Consider the following 23,185-nt stretch of genomic DNA (forward strand, 5'->3'; position numbering starts at 1 on the left):
GGAGTTTTGCCCCCTCCCGGCGCCATTTTGCTCTCCCCGTTCGCCTCCCCAGCGCTGTCCCCGCGCTCTGAGGGGCTGAGCCGCTGCCTCCCCTCAGCCACGGGCAGCCAGAGCAGAGATGGGGAAGGCGGCGAAGAGGAAGAGAAAGATGTCAGGGCCCTCCACAGCCAAGGGCCCCGTGAAGTCGGCGATGACCGTGGTCAAGAGTAACCCCTTCGAGGTGAAGGTCAACAGGCAGAAGTTTGACATCTTGGGGAGGAAAACCAAGAATGATGTGGGGCTACCTGGTGTCTCACGGTCCAAGGCCATCAAGAAGGTAAGAGGACATCCAAAACAGGGAGAAAGGATAGCGTCCCCGGATGTGGGGAGACGATAAGGCTGGAGCCTTCTCAGGTGAGATAAGGGACCACCTTCGTCGTGCACAGGAATGTCTGGTCACCTCCCACTGCTCGGCAGATGATGGGGAGCTCTGGGAATGGCTTCCACTAGTGCAACCCACAGGATTCAGGAGTACGAGTCTTGCTTACGGCTTGTGTGGGAATGATTCTCTTTTCAAGTTACCCAGATCCAGAATACAGTGGCACGTGTTGTCGACGAGCAAATATGGGACCAGAGTGCTGTCAGTGTTCATTGCGTTGGTGGGTTTTGATGATCATAGGATGTTAAAACTTCTTGGTAATGATGCTGTGTTGGTGTAATGGTGAAAGCTTGAGAGGGCTCTAAGGTCTGAATGCAGGGAGAAATGTGTGGATACAAAGAAACTAGCATTGACCTGGAAACAAATGCGGATAACCTTTTGTGAACTGATTAAATAGTCGTGTTGTAGAAGCATGCAGTGATCTGTCCTCTGCTCTCATAGGAATGATCGTACAACTTAACAAGAGTAAATCTTTTATTCCACTTTTGTACCGTTCTAAAATTGTCTCTTTGTCTTTCTCTGCTACCATCACCAACTACCTGTCTAAAATCTGTAATGTGTAAGGGAGAGCATGTCCTACTATGCGGCTGGGATTCCAACAGCCTACCTTATCCTTGGGTGAAACACTGGATTTTTCAATGATCTGTCCCTTCAAACAAACCAGCAAAGAAAACCTCTGTAGATTCAATTAAGGCTGAAAAATGTATAATTTGAAAATGTGCCCCTGAGATTCTCTCTGACATGTTACATACATTCTGTTTTCAAACAGATTTAAAGCACTTACTGAAAGGACAAGTGCAGCAAAAGCAAATGGATAGTTTGTCATTTTGCATGTGAGAGGTGATGTATTCAGTGATTTTTTTTAATCAGTAAGAGAGGTAATCAGATAATTGATAAACAAAAGTGCTTTTCAATATCCAAGTACGTATTAAAGTACATACACAGTGTTTAAGCTGCATGATAATTATATTTTGTGCAGGAAGTAAATACAAGGTAGAACTGGCACATTAGGAGATGAAACCTGAGCTTTGGTGTCATCTGAAAGTTGTGAATGCTCAGTGAGGCTGCGGAGGCCTCATGTAGGAAACAGATCCTTTTCCTTCAGTGCAGCACTTTGCCAGGTCCTGGCAATACGAATGGCAAGAGTAACTTTACCTAAGATTCGTTTAATGTGTTTTCAATAAAAATGGATATTTTTTCAACCTAAACACAGCCAAGATTTTCTTTTTTAGAAACTATAGTATTTTCAGCATGAAATCATAAATTAGCTTTCAGTCTTCCTTGCTATTTGTCAAGATTTTAGAAAACTTCATGAATGTTTTAGATCACTTTTTAAGAGTTGGAGGTTTTCTTTCATGGTAAAGTGAATCAGATGCTTGTCATGAATTAGATCACTGGCATTGAAAAATAAACCTGTCTCCTTACTTGTACCATAAGTAGAGTGCATTGTAACCAGGCATGGACCCACTTGGGGTTGTTATGTCTTAAATGAAAAGACCAAAAAAAGTTCAGCTGACTTCTTCTGGCTTTTTTGGTTTCTTTAATATAATATTCTTTGTTTCCTAAGCTTCAGACGAATCAGAATTCTTTAGCAGAAAGGCACAGTTTTTATGTGATCAAATAAAGGTGAGATACAGTGTAACATATTTTACCTTCACATGGGCAGCTTATAAGAGAACTTAGTGACACTGAATATACTGCATCAGCTTCCCATCTTTTTTTCTCTTTAATTTTTCCTTCTCTTTCATTGCATTCTGATAAATTATTACTATATGATGGCAACATAAAGCTTGTTATATTGACAGGATACCATGGAACCTTTTTTACCTTGACTTAGAAAGTAGTTACTCTCTTTGTGGTTTTTTTTTAATTTTATCTCCTTTTGTCTTTTTCCCTCTAGCGCACCCACACATTGCTGAAAGAATATAAAGAAAGGGAAAAGTCAAATGTGTTTAAAGATAAACGTTTTGGTGAATATAACACCAATATAACTCCAGAGGAAAAGATGATCAGACGCTTCGCTTTGGAAAGACAGGTAAACTGTAGGAGTTTAAAGAAAAGGAAGCAAAACAAAACCAAACACAAAACCACAAGGAATGCTTGACTTTTGAGAGCACCCTCTTAGAGGATTTTGCAGCACAGTGCTTTATTTTTGATTTTATATGTTTGGAACTTATGGAAAACGAATTTTTTGTGGGAAATTTTTTCATTAAATCTTTCTGGTTTTGTAAGACAACTTTTTGCAGGATAAATTTCTTTGAGCACTGACATTGAAGGAAGCCAGTTATAAGCAGATTCACTGATTATTCATTGATTATTTGGTTTTCTTGGACTGCTTTCACTACTGTGATGTGTGAATTGAATTAGGAAAAGGCAGCAACTGTCGAGTGTACTTTGAGATTCCAGTACAGCTGGAGAACAGCAGCCATTTCATTTGCTGAGTAGAAGAGCTCTGTAACTTGCTGTCATTCTGTAAAGTGAATTGTATGCACAGTGCTCTCCTTTCTGCCTTATCATACTCAGCCTCCAGAATTGAGTAGTGTAACATCGTACTCTGCTGGTAATTTGTATAGCTTTAAGGCTGTTTCATTAGACCTGAAATGTAGTAATTAGAAACTGATGTTACAGATATAGATAGAAGTTAAGCTTCTTTATGTTTCCTGAGTTAGTCCATTTCTACATTAGTATAAGAGAGACATGATACTCCCTCACTTAAGGTTTAATATATTTGTATGAAAGTATTGGTCTGGTAATGCTCTTATTCCAGTCTTGAGTTCCAGCAAAACACTGGAATAAGAATCTCCTCAAGTAGTACTAAAAATACAGGCTGTGTTAATTTGTTGTCTGGGAGCTAAAGATCTTTTGATATTTAATGGGTGTTTTACTGTTCTTAGCAAAATTATGGAAAGAAGAATATCTATAATCTTAATGAAGATGAAGAATTGACTCACTATGGCCAATCTTTGGCAGAAATTGAGAAACTAAATGACATTGTCGATAGTGACAGTGACGCAGAAGAAAGGGGAACACTGTCAGGTAAGATGTGCCAGCTGGTGTCCCACTGCTGGTTTTATTGTTGGTAAACGTACATCATTTGTTCAGTCCTGTCTCTCAGTGAGGAAGAATATTATGTACTTGGTGGGAATGTTTAAGCCAGATTTAATTACTTCTTAACCATGCACAGACCAGCTCTCTGGATTTTAGCAGGTGTTAAGTTGGACATACCTACCTGGCAAGCTTCTTTACTCTGTGAGCTTCTCAGCATGAATAGGTACCTGTGTTTTGAGCTCTTGGGCCAGAGTCTGAAGTGTGAGTTTTCTGGCTGCTTTCTTGCACCTCTGAACCTAACTGCCAGATAAATATTGGAAAAAAACATGTCCCTACTTCATACAAAATGTTTTAGTATAAATTATGTGTCTAATATAATCTCTTTTGGTACAGCCATTCCGTAGGGATGGGAATAATGCTTGATTGGTTCAATAGTTCTAATTGCTCCCATTCTCCAAGAATAGGGAGATACTGCCCCAGCAGCAGCTCTCCTGCAGTCATGTATGGATTTGACAAGGATTCACATTCTACTTTTTTTTCCCAGCTGAATTAACTGCTGCTCACTTTGGAGGGGGTGGAGGCCTCCTTCGTAAAAAAGTATCAAGTGGGCAGGAAGATGAAGAGGAGGAAAAACCTAAATCTAGGAAAGAACTCATAGAAGAGATGATAGCCAAATCTAAACAAGAAAAGGTGAGTTTTTAGCCCCAAAGTACAAATGAACATGATTAAGAAGCTGTCATGATTCCTGTGTTTGCAGAATAGAATAGTAGTGACATAGAAAACAAAGGAGGAAGCTGTCTAGGAGAAGAGTCTGAGCTCCTTAAATAAAGTCTGTCTGACTCTGTAGGCATTTCAGGAGTAATAACTTGAGTATCTACCATTCTTTTGTATCCCCAAATCTCCCATGCTGTTGACACCTAATTTGGTTTCTGTATGCAACTCTTGTACCATTCAACATAGCTCTATATTGCTGCTTCTACAAAGAATGTTTGCACCTTATAAATGTTAAATGTCTGAAATTATTCATTTGCTAAAGACAGCATTTTGGTTTTGTGCTGTAAATGCTGTGTCATGTCCATCTGAACATAACTGCTGCATTTGGTTTTGTTTTGTTTTTCTAGCAAGAGAGGCAAACTCGGAGAGAAAGTACATTAGAACTTACAGAAAAACTTGACAATGACTGGAAGGAAATCCAAACCCTTATGGCCCGCAAACCCCCAAAGTCAGAGAGAAAGGACAAAGAAGTAGAAAAACCCAAGGTAAGGTTTAGTTATCAAGTCTGAAAGAGGCTGCAGGCTGAACAACACTACTGACTTCAGCTTATTTGTATGATAACTACGTTTTCTTGAGGAATTAAAATTGTTGAGAATGATGACTTGGTTTGAATGCCTTCAGGGTGTTCTTTGGATAAAACAACTCGTACTTGACAACAGACATTTCCTTGTAAATTGGGTTCTATCTACAAAAAGGGAGTGGGAATATTTTACTTTTGAATAGGTATCTTTTTCTATCATTTTTATTTTATACTAAGGGAAATAACTTTTTAAATCTAAGAATAGGTATTGTGTTGAGTTTTTTTCTTGTAGAAATTCTGTAATATCTCGCAGAACATTGTGAATTCTTATTTATTGCTTTGCAGTAGAATTCAGTATCTTACATTAAAATTGATCTCAAAGTACAATAGAAGATACTGGATCAAAAGTTCATATTTTGGTATGTTGGGTTTTGTGTTTAAGATACTTCACAGCATGCTGAGACTCGCTGAATATCAGCATCCCTTTTTAAGTTCTTTACGCTAAATTTCTATGTAACCGAAATAGCAAAGGCTTAGCTCATGTCTGACAGTATAAAGTGAAATGCAAATTACTCTTTTATTAATTTATTCTGTCTGTGTTTTGGTAATAAACAATATTTTAAAGTTTTTTCAAGTAATAAGTAAACCAGTTTTAATTTAAGATACTATATTTTAGTTTCTCAGTGGTGACTCCAGTAGGGGAGGGGGAAATTCCAGGAGAATTTCTGTTCAAGTGTTCATTCCATTCCATGTCTTAATACTGAGTTGAATGTTCTTGCAGCTTGCTTTGGAAGCAGTCTTTTCCTTTTATCTTGACAGTCTTATTTCTTAGCTGTTAGTCTGGCAGGGGGGTGGCTGCAAAGCAGAATAATGAAACTTGAGATAATAAACAATCACATAAATATTTCTTTAGCCTGATGAATACGATATGATTGTTCGAGAACTTGGATTTGAGATGAAAGCAAAGCCTTCAGAAAGGATGAAGACAGAAGAAGAATTGGCAAAAGAGGAGCAGGCACGGCTCCAGAAGCTCGAGGTAAACCATTTATGGCTGAGATTGTTTTGGGGCCTGCCTTTTGGGAGTGACTGCTTATATTGCTTGACCTTAGGTTGATAGTGGCTGTACTAAACTGCAATTCGTCCAGGGGGGTGAATTCAGGAAATTGTCTGTTTGTGTTTGTAATCTGATATTACAACAAAAAGCCCCATAGGCTTAGTATGTGACTATGGAGGTTTATGAAATGAGTCAGTTTTTCTTCAATAAAAATGTAATGTTACTTTGATTTGCCTTTAAATGTTTTAAGTTATTCAGAGTTGAGAGCTGCTTCTAAGTCAGTGGAGTATTGTGTTGCACAGCAGTTGAATTAATACACTGGCAAGTCTTTTATTGTTGTCTTCTGGTGTTACTACTGTCTTTCAGCAGTACCATCCAAATAGCCTTGCTTTGCAGAGGAATAGGATTCTTTTGGGAAATGTTGCATGCTACTTCTATTGCATGGAGCTGTAAGTCTTATGGAAAGATTAAATAATTTGCTAAATGGTTCTTTTAATTTTTGATTTGGTGTACTAGGGACACATGTAGGACCACAGGGAATTCAGTACCTTCAGGTTACCTCAGAGCAGCCCAGTATCTAATAGCAGAACAGAGAGAATGATTTTTTTTTTCTTTTCTGTTCTCAGTATCTTGTTTGATCCTCAGTCTGTATCTCAAAAATCTTAGGATATGGTTGTGTTTACTACAAACTTGTTACACATACAGGAATCAGACAAACACTGCAGAATCACAAAATGCTTTAGAAGCTTATATTTTCCAGTAGTGATGTCCCATAAGCAAAGCAGATACATTTTAAATTGGGGGAACACAATGCATCAGGTAAACTCAGTTTTAAAGTCTTCCAAATAAGCTAATCCAATTGACTGTGTGCTCCTATCAGATTGCACTCCCCACAAAATAATAAGTTATCATCAACTTTTTCCCGTAATTTCTCAAGTTGCTGGTTTGGTTTTTTTTCAGCAACTTTTTGAATAATCCCAGTTAACTGTTTTCTTTCTTTGATTTTCTTAGCTGTAGTAATTGAGGGATCTTCCATTTTGGTGTAGTTACTGGATTGATGTAGAAGGCTCACATCTTTGTGCAATATTTCTTGTTAAACACAGGCAGATCGACTGCGTCGGATGCGTGGAACAGATGAACAGGCAGATAAGAAGAAACCCAGCCACGTGTCAGCTGATGATCTGGCCGATGGCTTTATCCTGGATAAAGATGACAGACGGTTACTGTCTTACAAGGTAAAGTTTAACGTTTCTGAATTTTCAGAGTTCCATAAAGAAAATAGGAAAAGCAGTTTAGAAGTGAACTCTGTGGAGACATTTAGTCCAACCTCCTGCTCAGAGCAGGGTCCACAGTGAAATCACCAGTTTACTCAGAATCCAATATGTTCCTGGAAAATCTCCAAGAATGGAGGCTGCACAGGAGATGTGCACTGACTGTCCTTACTGTGAAAAGATTTCTCTTTATATCCAGGCAGAATAGGGCAGGTGCCCAGTGCCCTGGTGATCTTGATGGCTTTCTGCTGAACTTGCTGCCATTTGTGGATATCTTTATTGTGTTTCAAGGCCCAAAACTGGAGACTGTTCTCTGTAGCCTTACAAGTGTCTAGTAGAGGGAAATAGTTGTTTCCCTCAGTCTACTGACTATATTCCTGCTATTGCAGTAGCCTTCTCCACTGCTGGCCTACTGGGTTGAGAGGAGGCTTTAACCCTTCTGTTCATTTTTTGAACTTCCACTGTATTTGGTAACACCTTCCACCATATTTCAGCCTGAGGATGAGTGGGTTTCTGAAAGAACCCTTCTCCTGTGAAATAGTTTTGATTAAGGTGGCAGAGCAACATAACCTTAGAGCTGATGTGCGAGTCACCCTGACTGTGGTGCACATGTGTCTGTGTATGCTGATCCTCTTACACACAAGTAGCAAGGGAACTGCTGTTGTCTTTAAAGGGGAGCATACAAATTATGAATATGAGTTTAAACTGATGATTAATAAAATCAGGATGGGAACAAATATTTATCTGATATGGTATTTTAACACATAGAAGGAATATATTTTTTAATCAAGAATGTTTCTGTAAGGGATGTTGAATTTTTTTTCATATCATCTGTTAGTAGTTTTTTCTTTTGTGTTGATTCTTTTAGTTTTCATATACTACTTCCTAGTCTTCCAGTTTCTTATAGCCCCTTGGACATACCTACTGTTCTTATATCTGTATGTAGATATGTTTTCTCCTTTAAATCCCTTCTTGGCTGGCACTGCTGCTATTCACTGCTTGGTCTGTTCACGTGTATTTGAGATAGCTTTGCATAATGCTTCTGATGAGGTGCTGTCACTTTATCAGTGTTTTAACTGGCTTGTTTGCTCTACTGGCAGGATGGAAAAATTAATATTGAAAATGAGGAGGAAGAAAAAGAGGAGGAGGAAGAAGATGAGGAAGGTGGGGAAGAAGAAAATGAGAATGAAGAAGAAAGTGAAGATGAATCTGCTAGTGAAGATGAGGATGATGCTGCAGATAGCCACTCTGATCTTGACTCTGACCTTGAGAGTGAAGAAGAAGATGCAGGGAATAAAGAAGAGAAGAAACACAAGACAAATGAAAATGAATCACAGACTGTGGAGGAACTAGATCCAAAAAGGGAAGCTGCAAAATCAGAGCTGCCCTATACTTTTGCTGGTAAGCAAAGGACTGATCCAGAGATACCTGTTGTCTTCAAGGAGCTTATAACAAGAAGTCTCTTTCTCTGCCCTGTAGGATCTACATTCATACATGAAGTTTTGCTTTATGGTTGTCCTCTACTATTCCAAGAGTAGCCAGTAACTGCTGTTCTAAGTGATCAGCCCTAGTCAGTCTTTGAGCAGTAGGAACTGGATCTGTTCCATCCCAGAGCTGTTTCTGCTCCTCTGAGCAGCCTTAGAATTGAAAGATAAACACAGGAGAGAAAAATAAAAATAGCCAGGCTCCTTTCTGAAGGCAACCAGGACATCCAATCCAAAGTGCTACTGTTCTGCCCAAGAGAAGCCAGAGAGTATTCTATGATTTGGACTTAAATGAGAAAAACTTACTTTCCCAGGTGTTTGGACTGACTTTTTTGTCAGAAGATGCTTGAAGGGGCAGGTTTAATCCCTGTGGTGTAACATCACAGTATTGTTAGAGACACTCAAAGTTTGACTAGTTTTGGGTCTGTGCCTAGCAGGAAGGAGGAGGCACGTTTCAAGTAGTACACAAAACATTCATTAATATTAAATACATAATGGATCTAACTATTGTCCTAGTGTAGATTCTCTAATCTGTTGCAAGATTAAACAACCTTTCAAACAACTTCCTTAAATGCTTGTGTTTTTCCATCCAAAGGAGATGACTTATTACACAAAGCCTTTTAAATTGCATTCAGGTTTTGCTTTAACCAGAAAACAGTCACATTAAAATAACTCAAAAGTTATTATAATAAAAGTTATTAACTCAACCAGTTAGGTTGTTGACTTTTGCAAGAAACTAAATATATGCCAGGGTTTTATTTTCTGACTTCTGTTCATAGATATAATACTACATATATGCTGAGAGATTATTACTGTTTAAATTTAAAACCTTTATAGGATGTTTTTTTTCTGAACAATAATATTTTCAAATTGGAAATTTTGTTACACATTCACTTGAATTAAAGCTATAAAGTTTGAGATTTTTTTCAGGTCATTTTTTGTTTTTATTTTTTAGTTCCTGAGTCCTACGAGGCATTTAAGTCTTTATTGGCTGGAAGAACAATAGAACAACAGCTTATTATACTGGAGAGAATTCAGAAATGCAATCATCCAAGCCTTGCAGTGGGAAACAAAGCCAAGTTGGAAGTATGGGGGTTTTGTTTTGTTTTATTTAAAATTAACTTTGAATTGCAGAGTGAATTTTAATAAGTGTTCAGGAAGCAATATAGAACATAGATGTTTCTATGTTGTGAATAGGAGTAGAATCAACAAACTGTTCTTCATTTTCTAAGTCTGTATTACTGTTCTTTTGTGCTGTGTAAGAATATGTACAATGAAAAAAAAACCCTAATAATTTTAACATTATGCTTCTTGCAGAAATTGTTCGGCTTCCTTTTGGAATATATTGGAGAGCTGGCAACTCTGGATTTACCAGAGCTCAGGACAATTGACAAACTGATCCTGTAAGTATTAAATCCTATGGATTTTTACCCTTTTATGATTTAGAGAGAAAAGCTACGTAGAGTAAAGCATAGATGTTGTTTCTTTCAAATACTCTGTAAGGCTTGTTGGCAGCTGGTAACTCTCCACCTTTATAATGTTAACTTTTTTTCATATGTTTTTTCATTAGTTGTACCCAGATATTTTTGAAACCTCAGAATGTATTTTTTGATCTGCAAAATGCTTTTCATGGGTAGTGGATAAATAATACCATATATGCATGAAACTTCTGTATATTAAGTTATTTAGACTACTGGTAAAGGGTTTTAAGATTTGCAATGACAATGTGCAGTTTCCCTTGCAATCTCGGATTTTTTTCCATGGATTTTCATTCTGTGAATTCACTCAGGGAACTAGATGAAAATGGAATTAAGGAGTGTTACAGTAAACTCATAGGAAAGTTCCAACTAAACACTTAGCAGGAAGTTGTTGATTTGGCACTGTTATCTTCAAATACCTGACAGGGAGTTAGTCTGTGACAAGAGAGCCAAGTTTGTCTCAGAGGTATAGGCAAAGGATAAGAGTCAATGGACATGGGCTACCACAAGGGAAATTGCAATTAGATTTAAGGAAAAAAAAATGTTCACAGCAAAGGTACTGAATGTTAAAATGAGTTTCCCAGAGAAGCTGTGAAGATACACAAAACTCAACAAAGCTGTGAGCAACCTGACCCATCTTTGAAGTTGGCCGTGATTCGAGCAGGGGTTGCATCTGATGATCTCCAGAGGTCCCTTCCAAGCATAATTAACTTGTGATTCCTGTCTTGATTTTTGCAGGATAGACAGCTTTCTTTCAAGGAGTTATTTTATGTAGTTCTCAGCATTTTTATTCCATGCTAAAGTCAGTGAGTTTTTAAAAGTCAGTTATGTGCAGTGTTAGCGTTCATTGCTCAGCAAGAGCACTGACCCAGTGATACTGTCCCACGTGCTGGGGCTTTGTACAAAAGGGTAAATACATTTTGGTTGTGTTCTAGAACTGGGATTTATTAATGTCACTACAGACATATTTAACTGAAAATACTGAAAGAACTCTGACAAAACAGATGCAGATTCCAGACTGCATATCCCTGTAGGCACTAGCCATAGGCCAGGAGCTGACCCAAAGTGTACTTTGGGGTTTTCTGTCTTGTTTTCAGTAATAATTTTGCTAAGCAAATTGCTGCCTTACATGTTGCTTAATATTGCCTAAGAGTGTTTTGAATAGTGGGCTGTTTAATAGTATAAGCCAACATACCTCAGTGCAGTAAAATCTAAAGGTAGGAGATTCAGAAGGATGTGTTATAACCATAGCAAAGATTTGGAAGTATATTTTAAAGTTTTTAATTATTTTTTATTTAAGATTTAGAACAACTCAAACCAACAACCCAAAGATTATCTCACAAAGCCCAATGAAAAATATATATCTCTTTAACTAAGGTGTTACAATAATAATTATCTGCATATCAGGTGGCTGTTTCTAAAAAAGAATGATTCGTCTCGGGGAATTTGTTATTGCTATAATAAAGTGCTTAAAAATCAGGTTTTTATTAACATCGTATTAATATCAATGGTGTAACTTGATTATGACTTAAATTTCTTGTTAATAGGCCATTGTACAATCTTTGCCAGATGTTTCCTGAGGCAGCCAGTGACAGTGTTAAGTTTATCCTTCGAGACGCTGCTCATGATATGGAAGAAGTGATTGAAGTCAAAGGCCGTGCAACACTCCCAGGTTTAGACATGGTAACAAACGCATATTGTCGGGATAATCTCTTTTCTTTAGCACAGAAGTTCCAATAAATGCAGGATGATATTAAATTTTATTTTGAATTTCAAAATATGTAGTGAATTATTAGCATCTGCGACTTCTTAGGTTTCTCAATATTTTAAATTGCTTTTCTGGAGATAAGGTGTAACAAAAATCCCCACAACCAGAAGAAATACTCACCCCTGAGAAACAAACAACCCACACACATTCTTCAGAACAGAAGTGTGAATCTGTGATATTAATAAGGGGAAAATATCTTAAAGTTACCATTCCAGTTTCATAGCAGAACATTCTTTGTTTTCCTGATGAAACTTAAATGGGTAGTTAGGAAGAAGTGATTTTATCAGTTATGTCCTGATTTCTCTAGTTGTTTTAAGTGCAGATGTTTAAAAAAAATGCTCCACAGAAGTGCAGTATCTCCTAGGTTAAAAAAAACAAAACAAAAACAAAAAACCCAAACAAACCAACCAAACAAAAAACCCCACCAAGAAACTATTATTATGGGTATAAAAACACAACATTTCTTAGTACTTTACATATGATAATGTCCAAATTAGTGACTTGGAAAGAATTGGTCTTTCCTTCTTATATTAATAATACCCCAATTTCATTGGCCATGCTAAATATGAACAGATCCCTTTTGCAATGTCTAGGTAAATGGCTGTTAGGGAATTCAAGAATGGAGCATATGGAAACTGAGTGGTTTTTAGTTGTAGCAAAAACTTCAAAGACAAACTGTAAGTCTAATTCGAAGGGAGCTACTTTTCTGTCTCTCAGCTTGATGAATTGCTGCTGCTTAATGGAATAATTAGACTCTTGAAAGGAACTAAACTGAAGGATTTGCTTAGAAGGCTTCGTTCTTACAGCTTGGAAGATGTTTATATTGAGCTCTTTTGAAGAGTCTTTATTCAGGATGTTTTGGATTTTGCAGGAAATGTATTGTAGAGAGCTTTTAACTTCTATTTTTAATTTGTCACTGTCACCCTTATGACACCAGTCACACTTCTGGCTTTCATTCCCTTCACTGGACCTTTCCAGGTTGCAAGCCATTGTTATCTTTTAGGGTGAAATTATATCACTTCCTGTTCTGAAAGCACTTGTTTGAATGAATGTTCCACAGAGCTGTCATCTTAGTTGACCTTTCGTGTGCCTACTGCGAAGCTGAAATTTGGAATGTGACATATAGTAAACAAAACAGTTCAGGAGAGTATTTGTTTACAGCAGAAGCTTCATAGAGAGAAACAGAGCTAAAACAATAAAACTTTACTTGCTTCTAGGTTACTATGTAAATATCCACTTAGATAATTATCAGAATTACCTCCAAACTGATGTTTAACTTCCTGATGGTCTTGACAGGTCACTTGTAGCTCTTTATTTAGCAAGTCTCCTTCAGCAGAAGTGTACCTAATCACTGTTCAGTTCTTTTGGCTGCAGCTGTTATTTGTTGGTGTGTGGCAGTGCCTGAGGATCCTGGTCACTTCACTGTCTGTGGCGAGGACATGTTGAAAGGTGTCACAGGTCCTGTGTGGCTGCTTGCTCCTGTTTTTGTGGTGTGAGAGTATGTGATTGTGGTGGGCTGGAGGGAGTCAGATGTTCTTGTGGTGTAAATGGGGTTGGGAGGCATAGTTCCTCCTCAGTTGTTCTTTCAGCTGCCTCTCAATGAATGCAATGTTGGACCTATAATAGATATCTCATAACAGATAACCCCTTTTGTTTCAATAAATAGGTCACATATCATATCAGATTTCTCAAAATTATGTATATTGTAGTATTTATGACTACTACCTGGCAGTTACTCATTCAAAGTTACATATGTGTAAAGGCAAGATCCTGGGATTAATGTCTTAACTGTATTTTGCCTTATTTATGTGCCATCAGCTTATTTATTTGAAAATTACATCTCTGCTGTTTCCAACTTCCGACTTCTGGCATCCAGTTGTAACACCTGCTTTTATCTACATGAGTCAGCTCCTTACTAAGGTATGTCTGTGATGCTGTATCTCAGTCTATAACTTCATTTTCTTGTTTCTTCCCAGGACTCCAACTATATATATTAGCATAATGTATATAGTGGAAATGTACTGAAAAGGCAGCTTTGTGTTTGGTATAGTCACAGGTAGTAATTGGAAGAAAAAAGGAAGGGGAAAATACCCTTGCAAAGTACAGTCCATCTCACAAAACCATGCCTACTCATTTTTTCAAGCTGTCACACAAGTATCCCTCCTGTGGTGAATTACATAGGACTAATAGAACAGACTGAATGAAATCTGAAGTCATTAGTGGTTTCTCTTTCATATGTTGCATTTGTTCATACTTAAGAAAAATTATTTACTTTTAAATTGGCAATATTGATTTTCCTCGAAAGTGTACCTAATGCAGTGCATTGAGCTAAAATATGTCCTTATTTTTCTCTCCTAATATCCTGTTTATATGTTTCTTGAGCTAATTGTTCGATTGCTGCCAAGTTGCTCTGAGCCTTCTGTTTCCTTGGTTCATTTCTAAAGAAACTTATTGTTTGTGGTTCTAGCACCTTCTAGTGGCTAAACCAGTGCTGACAAACATCTTAGTTCTGCATATACTCTTGAGTGAGGGCAAGGGAAAGCCAGTATGATTTTCATCTAAGATCAGAGAGAGTAATTTTACAGATTTCAAATGTTTACAACATAGTTAATACTTCATTTTTTTGGGAGATCCTGTAGTTGTGATATATAGACTTTAATTAGGAATATTTTCTGCTTTTATTTCTTTTAGTGTCGCATTACAACATTGCAAGATGTTATTAAAGGGTTATTTATATGCTGTTTGTTCCTGGAATATGTATCTCTCTCCAGAAGATTTGTACCAGAACTCATCAATTTCCTTCTTGGAGTACTTCACATATCTCTACCCAAAAAACAGGCCCAGGGTGAGTTTGTTTAGAGTAAATGAGTATTTATTTTAGAGTAAACTTTAGGATTAGGGTTTATCTTTTAAATTCCAATACAAATATTTCACACTGATTTCATTGTTTTTGAACAAAAGGCCAAAATCATCTGCTAGTTTAGCCAAACACAACCTTGATTCTTGGGCATCTTGTGAACTAGATCCTCTAGTGTTGTTGGCAGGAAGGAAAGAACTGAAGTTATTAAAGGAAATGAAGTCATGTTGGCCACAGTGCAGTATTTTTGCAATACTGTCATTCTAAACATTGTGTGATTGGACTGTACTTGGAAATTTACGGTTCCTAATGGATTCCTGATGAGTACCCTGCAACTTCACAGTGAGGCAGCAACTAGTGCTGCAGACATCCTCCCTCTTCAACCAACAGCCATGTCACCAAGATAAGTGAGAGAAGTATATCACAAAGTTATTTATTTGACATGATTGTGTTGTAGTGTAAGAGGGCAGCTATCCCCACAAGCAGGATTAGTAACAGAAGTGTGTAAACTTAGCAACTTTCACAGACAGCAGAGAGAATAAAATGATCTTTTCAATGTGATCCATATGGTAGCAAATTTTTTATATTTGCCAGTCTTTCTCTTTGACTTTTTATTTTGGATTAGTTTCTGTCTTTAAAGTTATTCTGGTTCTGGGGCTTCTTTGTTGACAAGTTCAATGACAGTAATTCAGTTATGAGGAACTTTGTCAGAGCATAGTAGCTAATTCCTGTGTCAGTATCTCTGGCACTGTGAGTGTCACAGCACATGGGAAGAGAAGCATGATATTACCAACTGAAAAAATTCAATTATTTGGCAAACTCACATGATATCTGGGATTTAATGGACTACACACTATCTATTAATATGCTCATCACTCTTGATAATAAAGAGTCTGTTCTCTAGGTAGTTTTAACAGTGTGGTGAGGAAGGTTCAGCTTCTGTCAGTATTCCAGTACATCTTCAGTAGTAGTGGTAGTCTTTGCAGCTCCCTTCTTTTCCTTTCAGGATTTTTATGCCTTTCCGTGCTGGCTTTTTTTTTTTTTTTTTGCTTTTTAATTCTTGAGCTACTCATGATCCTGTTTCTCAACAAGCTTAGCACTGCAGTTTCACCTTTATTTTCTTGTATGGCTGTACCCTACAGACTTTTCCCCAGCTGCTTCTCCCAACCTAGCAGTTTCTTCTGAAGTGTGAGCCAAGGTTACACAGCTGGGCTACATCAGAGCTAAGCCCTGGATTCTCAGAACACCAACAGCTGAACTCTTAGAAGGAGGTGGGAAGAGGTTATGGAGTGGGTGGGTTATGTAGTCCTTTAAGTATTTTCTCCTTTGTGTACTCTTTTAGGAATACTTGATCTACAAAGGTTTTTGGTACAGTTTAAATAGAGGATTCTGCAAAATCAGATAAGAAACTTGAAAAATATATAGTGGTAATTGATGATCAATTATTACTTTTAAAAAATACTTCTTTATATCTCTGTAATTTATTTTGCATTTCTGCTAGCAGTGAGGAAAAGCTCAGTACAAGAAACATTAGAGGCACAGTGTTGTCTTTGAGAATTTTCCAGTCAATGTTGATGTTTTGAAGTTCCTAAAGTATCCAATCACGTTTTTAAATATTCATGGTGGAAGTATTGCTGATAGTTATGATGGTTCAGCTATCACCACAGAGTGTTTTAGAATGAGCTGACATGTACTTCTCTGGAATGTTGATACACTGTCACACCAAAAAAAATTCTTGGGGTTCAATTTTAACAGTAAGTAGAGTCAGCAGATTAGAACTCCTGCTGTTTTAATTTTACAAGCTTGATCCATGAATTTGTCACATGAAAAAACATATGTAATACAGTTTCATAAAAGGTTGATTGTGTGATTCAGACTAAAAAAACCTCAATTATTACCTGAAAGAAGAAAAGCTGGAGGTGGAGGGAACGGGAAGGAGTTGTCATTGTTGATAGCCTTAGCTAATGAATTGCTAATGAGATCTGCCATCCTCTCATGAGTAAAGCAGATAATAAAACTTACGTATCTTGGTTCCTGATCTCGCGTAAGTCTGTATGGGTCGTAATCTCTCACAACTTCGGGTCTCAAACCTTAAGAACCTTCATTTAAATGTGCTGTCTTTTGGCCACGTACAAGTTCTATAACATGTAAATAATCTTAATTTAGTTTGAAAAAGTTTTTAAGTAAATTCCACTGCAAGCTTGCAGGACATAAGGAAAACAAAGAAAAAAAACAAAACAAGGTCCATCATAGAGACTGGAAATTATTTTGTCCCTTAGCCATGAAATTCCTCAGGTGCTTCTTTGGTGTTGCTCTATAAGTAGTTTCACATATCAGCTTATGATCCGAAGTATAGGGATCCTTTAGTTTTTCTGTATGCTCTGCTCCAGTATATATTCTGTGTTCCATGCTTTTCCTGTTCCTCCTTAGCTGGAGTGGAAGAGGAGTTTACAGTGTGTATCTGAGGGGCCTTGCTGTGAGCCCACAGGAGAGGCTCAGTGATTAACTGCAGCTGGGGGCTCTCCCTGTTCCAGCTCACTGTGTTTCTTGACCACTTTCTGGTCAAAGCCATCTACTTGTAACTCCATGGGAAAGTCCTATGCCTACCCTGTCCTCTTAAGCATATCCAGTGCTCCATCCTCAGTGGCAGTTTAACTGTGCATCCTGTTTTCCACAGGGCAGGTGAATCTATGTGTCCTCACTTTCCCCATACATAGAATGACTCAAAGAATCACAGAATGGTTTGAGTTGGAAAGGACTTCAAACACCATCTAGTTCTACCCCCTCTGCCAAGGGCAGGGACACATTCTACTAAACCACGTTGCTCAAAGCCCCATCCAACCTGGCCTTGAACACTTCCAGGGATGGGGCATCCACAGCTTCTCTGGGTAGCCTATTCCAGTGCCTCACCACTCTCATAGTCAAGAATTTCTTGCTTATATCTAATCTAAATCTACCCTCTGTCAGTTTAAAACTGTTACCCCTCATCTTATCACTACACTTCCTGATAAAGAGTTCCTCCCCATCTTTCCTGTAGGCTCTGTTTAAATGCTGGAAGGCTGCTGGAAGGTCTCCCCAGAGCCTTCTCCAGGCTAAACAAGCCCAGCTCCCTCAACCTGTCCTCATCAGAAGTGGTCCAGCCTTCTGGTCGTCTTCTTGGCCTTCCTCTGGACTCCCTGGAGCAGGTCCGTGTCCTCCTTTTGCTGGGGGTCCCAGAGCTGAACACACTCCTCCAGGTGGGGTCTCAGGAGAGCGAATGAGAGGGGGAGAGTCCCCTCCCTCACCCTGCTGCCCACACTGCTTTTGGTGCCACCCAGGATGTGACTGGCAATTCCTTATCTACTGAGTCATACTGAGTTTGACACCTGTCAGATCTGTGCCTCTCCAGTCTAGAGACAAGGATGTTGTATGGGACAGTATCAGATGCTTTGTACAGATCCAGGTAGATGACATCTTTCCTTACCCACCAACACTGTAATCCTGTCATAGAAGGCCACCAAATATGTCAGGCACAATTTGCCCTTAATGAAGCCATGTTGGCTGTCACCCATCACCTCTTCATTTCGTGTATGTTTTATCATGGTTTCCAGGAACATCTGCTCCATAATGCTGGACACAGAGGTGAGGCTGACCAGCCTGTAGTTCCCCGGATCTCCCTTCTTTCCCTTCTTAAAAATGGCGGCAGTTTTTCCCTTTTTCCAGTCACTGGAAACTTCAGCAGTCTACTACAACTTTTCAGATGTGTTGGGGAGTGGTTTAGCAGCTTCATCTTGCCAGTTCCCTCAGGACCCTTGGATGAATCAGGTCTCATGGACTCGAGCACATTCAGGTTCCTTAGTCTCAAACCTGATCTTCTAGTGGGCAGTACTTCCTGGTCCCTGCCTTTGGATTCTGTGACTAGAGCACTGGCCTACGATTGTACCAATGCTCCAGTGTTTTCAACTGTTTTAGACAAATTTAATACTAATAAAAGTATTTTTAAGGTTATATGATTAAAAAGGTAAAATGAGTTGTTCGTTTTTCTTCAGAAAGAGTGCTTAGAATTGATCTTGTTTAATGATTGTTCTTGTTTTTCTAGGCTATACTGTAGTGCACCCATTTACACCGGTGGGGAAAAATTCAGAATTGCTTTTGGTGTGTGATAAGGAGGATATGGAAAGTTGGCAAAAGCAAAATCTGCCATTGGGTATTGTGACTAGATTAAAGGAAACCAGCAGAACAGAAATGAATCATATCAGGTACGTAGGAACTGTGAACATAAGAAATGCCAAATCATCTGTTGGATAATCTCAGTGACAGTGCTCTTGAGGAGTAAAAATAGGAGTAATGGATAGTCCTGCTGTGGTTTTATGATACCACTCTGTAGCATAGAAAATATGCTAATCCTTTGCCAGAACATTGTGCAGAGCACTTGTTGGAGTGCTCAGACCTTCCATTTGGTTTTGGTACAGCTGTGAATTGATGAGGATGATGTAGAGACAGAGGAGGTGCTCAGTACAGTGTCAAGCTCCTCAGAATCAAATAATTGTATGTATATACAAACATTGTTAGGAAGTATAACATAAATAGTAAAACACTGAAATTAGGAAAGAGCACCATTACACATGTTCATTAACCACATTCAGCCTCATTTTTCACCCTGGGCTTATGTTATGGTATCACTTACTTCAGGGATGAGTAAGCCTTTTTTTAAGTTCTAAAAGAAAACTGAAAACCAAAATTACTAATTCTGTTTCGACAAAGTTTTAGAACTTCAGAACCATTACCAGAACACTGTTAGAACTAGTATAAAAAAATCTTACTCCTCATAAGTGGCAAATACACAATACTGGTTTTGCTTAGTGCACTGGCATAAAGGTTTGTTTCTGATAGATTTCTTGGGTGTTTGCTTAGAAGGGTGATATTTTTGGTCTGAATTAACTATGTCTAGCTGTCACGGGTTCTATCAAGCAGTCTTAGTAATAGATTCTGCTAACAGTCCCAAATTTAATTAATTCAGTTCCTTTTATTTGAAAATCCATTACAGTTTTTGCAAGTGAAATTGTTAATTTTTTTGTGCATTAACAGGTTATCATGTCTAGCCCTGTGTTTTGACCTTATTAAAAAATGTGCAGCTCTCTATGAGTCTTTACCATCATTCCATGAAATAATGCATCCTGTCAGAATTCTCCTTACACAACATGTGCCAGTGAATGAATATCCTGAAAAAATGCAGGTCAGTACTCCTCGGGAATGAAATAATTGATATGTGTGTTTTACTAATAAATTCTGTGATCTTCATCTGTGCTGAAACAAACAAAAAAACAAATGTAAGCATCAGTGAGATTTTTTCAAGAGTCAGGAGTTTGCCTTTTGTGCTCTTCAAAAACAGTAGTGATGTTTCTGTGGAAAAACCAAAGAATAGCAGAGAATGTTTAGAAAAGCTATTTTTTCATTGTGTATCTTGTCTATTGAAGAGAGTAGAAATTGGCTTGTAATAATGTAGCATTCCGTGAGTGACATAATTTATAAGAATAGTCTAACCATCTGGTTGCTCTTGTACTTTTGTGATGAATCTGTAAGACTTTGGTACAACAAATAGGTGTACCAAACTGGTGAGGTAAAATTTGTAACTATTTTAGTAAAACTAACATAAATATGCCTGGTCAGCTACCTTACTTAAAACATGGCAGTTGCTTATTTTCTAGCAGTGAGGTTCTAGTTTTTAATCTGTCTCTTCTGAATGTAGCAAAATTGTCTTTTGCTCAAAGAGGCATCATAAAATGTCCTTAGAGAGCAGTGTTTTCTTGCATAAATGTTGCTCAATGGCCTATATTTCTGCAATCAAAATAAAAAAAAAAAGAACAATCATTCTTAAAATTACCTGGAAAGGCAGAGTCTGAGTTAAACTGCCTTTAGTCTTGTTTCTTCCTCTGTTAGGTGAAAATACCTGCAGACCTTTCTTATAGTCCATGATACCATCTTAATAGACTTCCAAAAGCTTTTAAAACCCATCCAGCCTGGATTACAGAATGTCAGTGTTAGTAATGTCCTAATGAATAGCAGTGACTTTACCCAGAAAAAGAATATACGAGGAGAACATTACTGTTGATTCAAACTACAATAGCTTGTGACTTACAGTGTCTTAGATATGTTTTAAAATTGTAATTTGTTTTGCATTTTCAGGAATGGTATCACAGTGCTCTGAAAGAGCTGGAGACCAAAGTAAAACACTATACCCCACTGATATGTGAGAAAAAGAAGCCAGTACCATTGAAACAGTATACACCTAAAATTGTGAAAGTGTAAGTAAAGAACACTGGATGCAGAGGAGAAGTGCATTCAAACATTAAGATTTTGGCAAGCTAAAATGGATTTGGAAAACGGGACACAAAACAGATAACTGTTTTTCTGCTAGATTTTCTGCATAATTCACGGGAGGCCAGCTACTTGGGTGGTAGGAAGGGGGGGGAGAAAAAGGAAAGAGGAATTTTAAATGCAAATTTTATCTGTGGGCAAAAATAGCACTGGAAATCAACTCTTGCCCATATAATTGATTGTAAATCAACAAATTTAAAGAGTGCTCTGTCAAGCAGTCAAATCAGAAGAACAAGAGTGAGTAGTTCATGCGTATATGAAATATATGAAGGTAAGAATGGATGGTGAAAGCACTGAGGGATTTTCTGCACCTTAGTGCAAAAAATAAGGCAGTCTGTTCTTGTACTCTGCATCAGATAAATGACCATCAGTCAGATGAAGTGTTCCTTTGCTTGCCTACTTCTTTTGTTCCCCCAGCCAAGCAGCTTTCTACCTTCCAACAGTAGCAGTGACAGAAAACATTGGAGTTTTTCCCCCCTTTTTTCACAGTGCTTGCAATGACCATATGCATTTTTCTGTTCTGTTTTGGAATTAGGTTTTAATAACACCAGTTTAGTTTTGTAGATAATAGAACAGTATTCTGATTCAGGAATTCTGCTTCATATTGGCTCCTGACTTATTTAGCCTTGTTGGTTATCTGCAGGGGCACAAATTGTCTGCTTTATTTACTGTAGTAATTGAAGAGGACAGCTTTCCTCTGCCGTACACATTTATCCCCAAGTAACTGATCAGACTTCTTCTGTAAAATGCATTTACAGAGAACATCTGCAAATGTTCTGGGAGATTCCGTCTTTTCTCCAGAAGTCTTCTGTTCTCCTGCTCTAGCTTTTTCAGTCTGTTCAAAGAGCAGGTCGTATATGGGAGGTTGAAGTGTAAATGTTGTCTGCTGGTTGTTGGCATGATGACAATGTGCAGTTAGAAGGTCTGGCAGGTGTTTTTCCAGTATGTTCGTTGGGTGGCTCCTTATTTTGCAAGTTAATTATATAACATGCAGGAATTAAAATACTGAGTTAGTATTCATACAGAAACTTACTCCTTATTAACATGAATATGTTGTGTTTGTTAAGGTGTTCTATGCTCACACATACATTCTCATTCCAGCTTAGAGTTTGGAAGAAAGCAGGCAAGCAGCAAGAAGGAGCAAGAAAGAAAGCAGTTGATTCAGAGGCATAAACGTGAACTTAAAGGAGCCATTCGTGAGATTCGGAAGGATAACCAATTTCTGGCCAGAATGCAACTTTCAGAAATCATGGAGAGGTAATGTAGCCATTGTTTCAGCACCAGTTTGGGGGCTCTTCTGCTGTGTGTTCATTTCTTTGCTGCATGCCAAGGCTGACATTAATGATCAGCCATACTAAACGTAAATAAAATGGGACAATTTGAGGAAAACCAAATCTTTTCAATAGAGATCATTTGAAGTGTTTTCAACTTCGCAGTTTCATTTTTCTAGTTTGAGATGCATAATGTTTTTATTTAAAATACGTGTTGGTGAAATGTAATAGTTGTGGGGGTTTTTATGAATTAATAGTTACTCTCTTAGTGTATTAACTTATTTTCCCTAATACAAACTTTCTGATTTTTTTTATATGTTGTTTGTTTTACAGAGATTCAGCCAGAAAAAGAAAAGTGAAAGAGCTTCTTGGTAGCCTTGCTACACAGGAAGGTGAATGGAAAGCAATGAAAAGGAAAAAATGGAAGAATTAAATAGGACTGTATACAGCAGAAAAGTTTGGTTTTACGGTCATAGAAAATACCCCAATCCTATGGCTTTTGAATATATTTTAATTGCATTCTTTGGATGCATTCCTTTTGAGGAGACAACATCATCAGATCTGTCTGAAAACGTGAACCTGCTTATTGGGAAAATCCACAGCTTTTCATAAGGAAAATAAAAATAACACTTTTCTATGTGGCATGCTTCTATTTATTTTAGTAATAATCAGAATTCTTACCTATGTGTGACCAGGTTTTGACTAACTTGAATTACACTCACACACATTAAAAAATTGTTCAGCAGAAACCTTTTGTTACATCAGGCTGGGGACCAGTCACTAGTGGAGCTCCATTTTAGGGCCAGTTCTCTTCATAAATGAGTTGTATGCAGGACTCAAAGGTGTGCTGAGTTTGCTGAAGAACTAAACTGGGAGGAGCTGGTG

At 37.9% G+C, this 23,185-nt stretch overlaps 1 protein-coding gene across 1 annotated transcript; it reads left to right on the forward strand.

The window, feature by feature from the left end:
- Window positions 1-118: 118 nt before the first annotated feature.
- Window positions 119-22,942, forward strand: NOP14 (NOP14 nucleolar protein). Its single transcript, XM_027712779.2, has 18 exons — window positions 119-316; window positions 2,319-2,453; window positions 3,313-3,454; window positions 4,011-4,156; window positions 4,588-4,725; window positions 5,674-5,796; window positions 6,918-7,049; window positions 8,186-8,486; window positions 9,525-9,655; window positions 9,887-9,972; window positions 11,595-11,730; window positions 13,634-13,735; window positions 14,507-14,660; window positions 18,751-18,910; window positions 19,740-19,887; window positions 20,838-20,956; window positions 22,131-22,286; window positions 22,634-22,942. Exons 1-18 carry the CDS (start codon window positions 119-121, stop codon window positions 22,731-22,733), a joined length of 2,607 nt encoding a protein of 868 aa, XP_027568580.1. The 3' UTR covers window positions 22,734-22,942.
- Window positions 22,943-23,185: the final 243 nt, after the last annotated feature.

The sequence above is a fragment of the Pipra filicauda genome, unplaced genomic scaffold, assembly GCF_003945595.2.
Source record: "Pipra filicauda isolate LSUMZ 115617 unplaced genomic scaffold, ASM394559v2 scaffold293_size922472_pilon, whole genome shotgun sequence".
Lineage (NCBI taxonomy): Eukaryota > Metazoa > Chordata > Aves > Passeriformes > Pipridae > Pipra > Pipra filicauda.

What these genes read in the sequence shown, in the direction of transcription:
- NOP14 (XM_027712779.2), top strand. Translation starts at nt 119, where the DNA reads ATGGGGAAGGCGGCGAAGAGGAAGAGAAAGATGTCAGGGCCCTCCACA. An exon ending in ACACCTAAAATTGTGAAAGT is followed by an intron (nt 20,957 to 22,130) that starts GTAAGTAAAGAA and finishes TTCTCATTCCAG; the next exon opens with CTTAGAGTTTGGAAGAAAGC. An exon ending in CTTTCAGAAATCATGGAGAG is followed by an intron (nt 22,287 to 22,633) that starts GTAATGTAGCCA and finishes TTTGTTTTACAG; the next exon opens with AGATTCAGCCAGAAAAAGAA.